This window comes from Anolis sagrei, chromosome 6 (assembly GCF_037176765.1).
Source record: "Anolis sagrei isolate rAnoSag1 chromosome 6, rAnoSag1.mat, whole genome shotgun sequence".
Classification (NCBI taxonomy): domain Eukaryota; kingdom Metazoa; phylum Chordata; class Lepidosauria; order Squamata; family Dactyloidae; genus Anolis; species Anolis sagrei.
The window spans coordinates 13,332,231-13,341,622 of record NC_090026.1 but is presented as its reverse complement, the minus strand read 5'-3'; the positions used below and the strand labels follow the sequence as shown (position 1 = coordinate 13,341,622).

General features: G+C 44.0%; 1 protein-coding gene across 1 annotated transcript; it reads right to left on the bottom strand.

The window, feature by feature from the left end:
- Positions 1-1,421: 1,421 nt before the first annotated feature.
- Positions 1,422-7,873, bottom strand: LOC132777711 (perforin-1-like). Its single transcript, XM_067469796.1, has 3 exons — positions 7,566-7,873; positions 4,730-5,346; positions 1,422-2,808 (listed from the first exon to the last, which is right to left on the bottom strand). The coding sequence occupies exons 2-3, from the start codon at positions 5,323-5,325 to the stop codon at positions 1,647-1,649; spliced, it is 1,758 nt and encodes a 585-aa protein (XP_067325897.1). The 5' UTR covers positions 5,326-5,346; positions 7,566-7,873; the 3' UTR covers positions 1,422-1,646.
- Positions 7,874-9,392: the final 1,519 nt, after the last annotated feature.

Below are 9,392 nucleotides of genomic sequence, written 5' to 3'. Positions count from 1 at the left end.
CCTTTTTTCCCTTTTTCTTTTTAATCTGTGTGTTTGTTTTACTCTGTTAGAATTGTAATACAATGGTTGCTGATGACACGATAAATAAATAACATATAATTGTCCTTGTATAGTCGAAGGCTTTCATAGCCGCAATCACTGGGTTGTTGTAGGTTTTTTCTAGAGGCATTTCCTCCTGACGTTTCGCCTGCATCTATGGCAAGCATCCTCTGAGGTAGTGAGGTCTGTTGGAACTAGGAAAAAGGAATGTGGAATGACCAGGGTGAGACAAAGGACTCTTGTCTGCTGGAGCTAGGTGTGAATGTTTCAACTGACCACCTTGATTAGCATACAATGGTCTGACTGTGCCTGGAGCAAACTTTTGTTGAGAGGTGATTAGATGTCATAGCATAGCATAGATGTCAGCCATAGCAGAGCACCCGATGAACCAACCTGGACACAGCATTTTATTTGAGAACACAGAAATGCTGGACCACTCTCACAACTACCATGTCAGACTACACAGAGAAGCCATTGAAATACACAAGCATGTGGACAATTTCAACAGAAAGGAGGAAACCATGAAAATGAACAAAATCTGGCTACCACTATTAAAAAATTGCAACAGCACAACAACAAAGAGGAAGCAGGCAGGGACATCGAATTACCTCTCAACAAATTGGGTCTTCTTAGGTCCACATCACATGAGCACGTAAGGAAGGAGACAGTCCCAAAAAAAGATTTAAAAACAAGGTTTATTTTAGTTTCTTCATGAACAAGACGGACAGCCTGGCAGCATACGCAGATGCTACCCTTCAAGTGACTGCCGCGCCCCTTTGGCTTTTTTTCCCCCATTAAATCTTTATTGAATTTCCAGTTTACATTTAAAATAGAGATGTGTGGCCAAAGCGCCCCCTTGGCTTTTGTACACCGTTATATACCCTCAAGTAAACAAGAACATTTTTTTTGGTCATGGAAAGTATTCTCTTTCTAGCCCCTCTCCCTTGACCTTTTGATGGAAAGTACCTTCTTGTACCTGCAGGCTCTGCGCTTAACCACAACCTTTGAACTTAACCACAACACAACTTCCTATGTAGGCTTGAACTTTGCATGACCTCTGCATGTCATATCTTGTTTCTTAAAAACATTTTCTTCCGTGTTGCTCTTTTTCTACAGAGAAAGGGTATATTTCTCTTTTGCTGTTAATTTCCTTCAAATCCCCTTGCTTAGCATTTGGAAATTTCACTCAAAGACCTTTTCAGGTGAACTATAAATCCCAGCAACTACAACTCCCAAATGACAAAATCAATCCCCCTCCCAATGCCACCGGTATTTAAATTTGTACGTATTGGGTATTTGTGCTCAATTTTGTGGAGTGAATGAAAATTCATCCTGCATATCAGATATTTACATTACGATCCATAACAGTAGCAAAATTACAGTTATGAAGTAGCAACGAAAATAATTTTATGTTTGGGGGTCATCACAACATGAGGAACTGCATTAAGGGGTCACTGCATTAGGAAGGTTGAGAGCCACTGAATTAAGAAATGCCATTTATAACCCAGGAACAAAAATTGAGTTACATAGTGTTATCAGTCTTGCATTTGCCTCACTTGCTAAGCGGCTTTGTTCCAGTCTTATCCTTTGCTTCGTTTGGGTTTGTTTTACTTCTGCAGTTGGAAGTCTTCCTGAAACATATGAGACAAAGATAAAGCACGGAATGGGGAACTGGTGTTGTTGAAATATGATGTTGGCAGCTGTAAGGGGACATAGTCATAGCAACTGGGGCCTCCCAAGGTGCGTCCGCACTCCAACGAGTAAGAAAATTCGATGTGTCCATAACGTGAATAACAGGTGAGCCCAACGGTGCCTCCTCCGGCCACCAAATTGCCACGACATTTCTGCAGCAGGTCATCATGCCAGACGTCATCGTCCCACAGTTCCACCAGAAAAGGGTTGTGGTCCATCAGCGTCACAGCCCCAAAATCCACAGTTTCAGTCCAGTTGGGGTGGTTGTTGTTCCAGACAACCTTGGTTCGCCTTTCCTGGTCTTGGAAGAAAACCTTGACGTAGGCGTCGGTGGCGGTGAATTGATCGCCCCAAAGGTTGGCACCAGTGGAAATGGTGAAGCTGAGACGTGCCCGGCCTCGTTCCCAGGCACAGCACATGTCATTCACGATGGCATCAGCTTGGCATTTACATGTGCAGCTCTTCTCTGTGTTTTGGGTGCTCCAGGATGGGCAGTCTTGTGGGCAGTCCCTCTTAAGGGCTCTCTGGCTGATATGACCCACAACGGCTCGCTTCAACAAGTCCCTCCTTGGATCTGTTCGGGGCAACAACATATGAAGAGGTAGGAGGGAGAACGAGATCAAACCGGGCTTTGTTTTTGCCGTCTCCATCCATTCTGAAAAGCGCTGGACTTCTCCAGTTTGCGAGAAGAGCATCTCCACTCGCTGGTCTCCTCCCACCACCTCTGTGCGTTGTCCACTGTAGATGTCATAAAAGTTTCCCCAGCCCTTCGCTCCCCAGAGCTCTTGGCACTTGGACTTGAGGGAACTGGATCCAAAGAGCAATTCGTGCCCCAGACTAACCTCCCAATTCAGGCAGTCCTTGATCTTGGAAATGGTGAAACCTGCCAAGGCCATAGTGCAAGTGCGCACAGCTAAGAGGTGGCGCACTCGCCCTCCCAAACGGACGTGGCTGATATAGTGCGTGCCATAGATGTTGATAAACTGCTGGTACTCCTCAAGGTTGGACTTCCTTGGCAGCCTCTCCAGCGCACGAGAGAAGTACTGGGACAGAAGGGGAGGATTCTGGAGCCTTAACCTGCTCAGGAAAAAAAGAAAGAGAATATGAGAAAATATGCCTCTTTGGGGGCATCTACATTTTATACATTTTATACAGATTTTAATTAACAGGATTGCTTCCTGAGTAATCTGGAGATTTCTTGTTTCATGAAATATTTGGGCTTCTCTCAGGTTGCATCAACACTGGCAATTCCTAAATTCTGCTCCTCCGGGTGTTTTGGATGTCAACTCCGAGCAGCCTCAATCACTTTGGCCGAAGGTTGCAGATTCACAATAGAGGACCACGGTTTGGGAATGACTGGTCTACATTGTAGAATTAATGCAGCTTGATGCCACTTTAACTGCCATGGTTCAATGCTATGGAATTACAGGAGTTGCAGTTTTACAAGGTCTTTAGCCATCTCTACCAAAGCGTGCTGATGCCTCACCAAATGCCAAATTCCAGGTTCCATAGCATCGAGCCCTGGCAGTTAAAGTGATTTCAAACTGCACTAATTCTACAGTATAATGTACCCCTAGAGCAAGGGTCCTCAAACTTTTTAAACAGAGGGCCAGGTCACAGTCCCTCAAACTGTTTGAGGGCCGGATTATAATTTGAAACAGCATGAATGAATTCCTATGCACACTGCACGCATCTTATTTGTAGTGCAAAAACCACTTAAAAACAATACAATAATTAAAATGAAGAACAATTGTAACAAACATAAACTTATTAGTATTTCAATGGGAAGTATAGAGCTGCTTTTGGCTGATGAGATAGGATTGTTGTTGAGGTGTGCTTTCAAGTCGTTTCAGACAGGTTGACCCTGAGCAAGGGCTGGGTAAATGAACTTGGTGGGCCGTATCCGGCCCCCGGGCCTTAGTTTGAGGACCCCTGCCCTAGAGTGTCTAGTTTATTCCCCTGAAGTACTGAATAGCTTTATTATTGTACTATTGCACAATGAAAGTAAATGCCTTCACTAGCACATACCAAAACCACACACCCATCCCTCCACACCCCAGGCAACACCACAGAGCCCCCAATGCCACATCAATGCAAATTCACTGAGTTCAACATAGCCACAGCTCTAGGATAAAAACTATCTCTCAAGTCTGTTTGTCCTTGTCTTTGTCACCCTGTACCATCTGCCAGATCACAAGTATTATGAGTCTGAGAAAAACTACTGAGAACTAAATCAGTCTATCTTGGAAGATCTAGTACAGAGGAGTGGGTTGGATCTCCTGAGAAACAACTCTTAAGTAACGTTGGACCCCTGCATTTGCACATTTAACTTTTGTGCATTTGATTTTATATTGATGCAATTAAAACATTATCTACAAAAATGTTTAGGTCTTGTAGGATGACTCTATGGCCGATCTCTGGCAGAAATTGACCACAGAATTGCGCTGAAAGACCTAGAGATTCCATGAGTGGAGGACTTAGAGATTAATGGACCTCATCACACTAGAGAATGAATCCACTTTAAATCTGGTTTCTGCCTCCTGCAGAATTCTGGGGTTTTGTAGTTTAGGGAGGTGCCTTTAATAGCCTCACAAAACTACAAACCCCAGAATTCTGCAGGATGCAGAAACCAGATTTTAAGTGGATTCATTTTCTAATGTGATTAGGTCCTTAGTTTTCCCACTTTTGGTGAAGTCCTGGGCCACACAAAAGTGGAGAGCCTAGTGTAACTCACCATTGAAAGATAGATCCCAGGATTCTCCAGAATGAAGTTAAAATGATATCAAACTAATAAACCTCTGTAGTATATCTCAAGCTACTGGCAAAACTGCTCCCATGCTCTGCAGAGATTGTTGCAGGTAAAACAAATGTTCAGTTCTTGGGGAGTGAGGGTTGCAGCATAAGACTTAATGCAGAAACAGCAGAGACAGGATAATGAGAGACCCCTCCTAGCTCCTCTTAAATCCATTGTGGTGCCAGTACTGCTAGTGATGCTTACCGGTAGTATTCACAGGAGATCTCCTGCTTCACAAAGCTGTGTCTATCCCGCAGAGATTTGTCATGTGCATAGAGAGTCATTTGGGACTGAGATCCAGCAAAGGCTATCCGTGCCTTGGAAATCCCTAGCTCTTTTAGCCCATCATTTGGTGCCTCTGTAGGCAACCCCAGTTCAATTTCCCAGTCGTTGCTCACATCCTTGGCCATGGCGTGGGCCACGTCCACATCTGAGTTCTCCACTGAGCTGCTCACTTGCCGATGGCAATTGCCATGCGCCCGCCAGTCCACACTGGTCAAGGGGAGTCTCTGAAGCTGCCCATCCATTAGAGGGTTTCGGCACAAGGTGCATGTCCCATTGGGTCCATGCCATCGGCTGGCATCCACGACATATGCCCCCTTCCTGGCCAAAGTAGTGATATCAACCCCTTCACCAATGAAATTATAGCCAGGAACAAAGGGAGCCGACTTCCTGCAAATGGATCTTGGAAACAGCTGACAATGGCCTGTGGCTACTGGCTGGAAAAAAGAAAGCAAAAGCAGGAGAGAATCCAGGAAGAGGTGATGCTTAGACATAGTAGTTCTGGTAGGATCCTTCATCCCAGAGGGGAAAAGTTGGCCCTAAATCATTCCGGGAAGAAGAAAAGAGAGAGCTTGGTTATGTTTTTCATGTATTCCTTATTGCACTAGAGCCCTGAAATATCTTTTTACCACAAACCAAACTCTGTTCAGGTATTCCAGTAATTAAAAGTTTATTTAAAGAAGAGTATATAAAAATAAGCAAATGCAAAAGAGAATCAAAGTTCAAAAGGTTACTTCCAAGATAGCTGAGAGTCCAAAATCCTTTCAAATATAGTCTCCAGAGTCAATCCACAAAAATATCCACAAACAAGATAGCATGAATCGAGGCAACATATGCCACACATAAACTAGAAGCAAGTACAAACTTGGAAACTTGAATACATGAATTCCAAGAACATAGGACCCAAAAACTGAGAGCTGTTCACCCAAATACAATGTTGCTCTCACAACATTGTATCAGCAGGAACCACTTTAAAAGGTCTCAATCCCTCCCATAACATCATTTCTCATGACCTGCTTTCCTCTCCTTATCTCTAAACCTTTGGGAAAAGCGAGTTTGTCTTTGTTGCATGTTCTTTCTCCGCAGTTCCAGGCGCTTTGACCTAGACAAACATTTGTCTCCCACTTTTCTCTCAGCCTGCACTTCTGGCAGGTTCTCATGAGAACTGATATTGCTTTCTCCAGTCTCATGGGAACTGAGAGGAGATTCCAAAACAACTCTCTCTAGGCCATGTCTATTCTCCTTTGGGCTCTGAATCTACCCCAGTGTCCCCTTCCCCATCTTCTGAACACTCAGAATCTGACCAGGCTACAGCATTCATCAACTTTGCATTTCACTATTCCGCCAAAGAACCCAATGAAGAACTCATTAAACATATAGGAGCCTTCACCACTTTTAATTGTAGAAACTGGTGCATTTACAATGTAGAATGCCATTCTAGGGAAGTCATGCTACCCCTCTATTCTGCTTTGGTTAGACCACAACCTGGAATATTGTGTCCAATTCTGGGCACCACAATTCAAGAGAGATATTGACAAGCTGGAATGTGTCCAGAGGAGAGCGACTAAAATGATAAAAGGTCGGGAGAACAAGCCCTATGAGGAGCGGCTAAAGGATCTGGGCATGTTTAGCCTGAAGAAGAGAAGGCTGAGAGGGGATATGATAGCCATGTATAAATATGTGAGAGGAAGCCACAGGGAGCAGGGAGCAAGTTTGTTTTCTGCTTCCCTGGAGACTAGGACGTGGAACAATGGCTTCAAACTACAAGAGAGGAGATTCCATCTGAACATGAGGAAGAACTTCCTGACTGTGAGAGCCGTTCAGCAGCGGAACTCTCTGCCCCGGAGTGTGGTGGAGGCTCCTTCTTTGGAAGCTTTTAAACAGAGGCTGAATGGCCATCTGTCAGGGGTGATTTGAATGCAATATTCCTGCTTCTTGGCAGGGGGTTGGACTGGATGGCCCATGAAGTCTCTTCCAACTCTTTGATTCTATGATTCTATGATTTGACATAACTTTAACTGCTATGGCTCAATGCTATGGAATCACAGGAGTGGTAGTTTTACAAGCATTTTTTTTGCCAAAGAGTGCTGGTGCCTCACCAAGCTACAATTCCCATGATTTTATAGGAGTGTTATAAATTCTATAACTATACAGTGCAGATGCACTCACCTTCAAATTAAAATCCAAGCCTTGAAGAGTTAAACATAAAAAATGGCCAGTCTGGGTTTCCTGGCATACAGATATTTTAAATCTCACATTCTGTCTATTCCAGATATGAGGACAACTGTGGTTTTGGGCAACCAAGGGAGATGAAATGCTTGCCCATCCCTACTCACAACAATAGAGTGCTTTGGGGGAAAACATTCCTACACTGGGCCGCTATGAGCGAGTTTCAGCAAAACACAGACGGATCGGGGAAAACTGAAAGGCACAACAGATTGTGTCATTGTCCATTTTGGACAATGACACCATATGTTGTGCTTTTCAGTTTTCCCCGATCCATCTGAGTTTTGCTTAAACTCGCTCATAGCAGATCAGTGAAGGAATATTTATTTAAGGGACTCTGACATCCATAGCTCTGTCACCCAGCTTCTCTCATTTCCAAAGTGCACCAGACCGCTTGACAACAATTGTCCTTTTGATCTCCATCTTTCCCAGCACTGTCTGTTTCAAATCCCTTCCTGTCTTGCTGACCTACTTTCCTCCTTAGCTTCTCTGAGTCAAGTTTATGAACATACGGAGGGGATTTTTAACTCACCGGCTCCTTCTTTCAGCAGACAAGGCTGTTTCCAATGACAAGCTCAGCAAATGCGGTCGGTCTGCCTGTTTTTTGTTTTTTTTTTCCTTTCGAGTGGCTCCAAATTCCACTTTCTGCACATTTGGCTCGAATTATTGAGGGATCGGAAAAAGAAGAGGGAAAAAAAACCCAAAAGGGAGGACTTCTCTGTTAGCTCTTCTGAATGGTGGTCTGTCTGTGTGCGGAGGTTTTAATATTCTGTAAGCTGCCCTGAGCCTGAATATGTGGAGGTGGGGGAGTGGGATGTACATGAATGAAACTGGATGAAATAAAAAGAAGTCAATTCTTAAGAGCTGGCATCATCTTTGGCATGATTCCTTCAGCTTTTCCATCACAAAGATCATCTAGTATCATGATTCAATATGAAAGGCTGGTGTTTTTTCTCCCCAATTTGCATTAGCCAATTGGAAACAATTGTTATAACAAGAAAGAACTCATTGCTATTTTGTTATTCTAATTTTTGCAGGAAAATTTGCCATTTAACAGAGTTTAACAGCAAGGAGGTATTTCCAAGTCTGTAGAATAGGAAGTCAATGTTTTATATTCTCCTCTGTCAGACTGTAGACTTAAAATAATCAAGTCAGAAGGGAGGAAAAGGAAATGAAGGAGAATGTATTGTCGAAGGGTTTCATGGCCGGAATCACTGGAGTGTTGTGAGTTTTCTGTATGGCCATGTTCCAGAAACACTCTCCTGACGTTTCGCCTGCATCTGTGGCCGGCATCCTCAGAGGTTGTGAGGCGTGTTGGAAACTAGAAAAGGTTTTGGGTTGTTTCCACAACCTAGTTTCCAACAGACCTCACAACTTCTGAGGATGCCTGCCATAGATGCAGGCGAAATGTCAGGAGAGAATGCTTCTGAAACATGACCATACAGCCCCAAAAAATCACAACAACTCAGAAATAAAGGAGTGTGGCTCATTTTTCTATTATTTTATAGCAGTGGTTCAGTTGCTTTCTTCGTGACCTCATGGACCAGCCCTCACCAGAGCTCTCTGTCGGCCGTCACCACCCCCAGCACCTTCAAGATCGAGCCAGTCACCATCCATCCATCCATCCATCCATCATGCCCTTGGTTGCCCCCTCTTCCTTTTTCCTTCCTTTTTCCCAGTATCATTGTCTTCTCTAAGCTTTCCTGTCTTCTCATGATGTGGCCAAAGTACTTCAACTTTGCCTCTAATATCCTTCCCTTCAGTGAGCAGTAGGGCTTTATTTCCTGAATTATGTACTGGTTGGATCCTCTCGCGGTCCAAGGCACTCTCAGAACTTTCCTCCAACACCACAGTTCAAAAGCACCTATATTCCTTTTGTTATAAATATATGAGATATAGAGCATAAAGCTTGATTAAATGTACACACCATCTAACATGTGTGGTTGTTAGCCCTTCTACAGATTGGCCAAAACTTAATTCTTGTTATATCATTCCAGCCTGGTACCCTTGGCAAAACTATGAATTCCCTGATTATAAACTATCTTTTATTGGGGGGGGGGGGGTCATGTTCGACAACACAGTGGTTCCCAACCTGTGGTCCGTGGATCAACAGTGGTATCCCAAGAACTAAAATTTGGTCCGCAGCCTCACCGTTACTGCACTATTGCAATGAGAGTGACTGGTCTCACGAAACCCTCTTATAGTGCTGAAGCAATGGGGATGTCAGGAGGGGAGAGCCTGACTACCCATGAAAAGGTGCAACAAGCCTCCTGACTGCTGATTCTCCTCCTCCCTCCTCTGAAAGGTACCTGGAAGTGGGGGGGGGGGTGCTTGGTGTCTTTGTTTTTAGGTCTATTCC

Bases quoted from the DNA above. Each gene is read 5' to 3' on its own strand.
- LOC132777711 (XM_067469796.1), bottom strand. From the start codon at position 5,325: ATGAAGGATCCTACCAGAACTACTATGTCTAAGCATCACCTCTTCCTG. The intron at 2,809-4,729 runs GTAAGCATCACT...TTTCCTGAGCAG, and splicing joins ATCTCCTGTGAATACTACCG to GTTAAGGCTCCAGAATCCTC.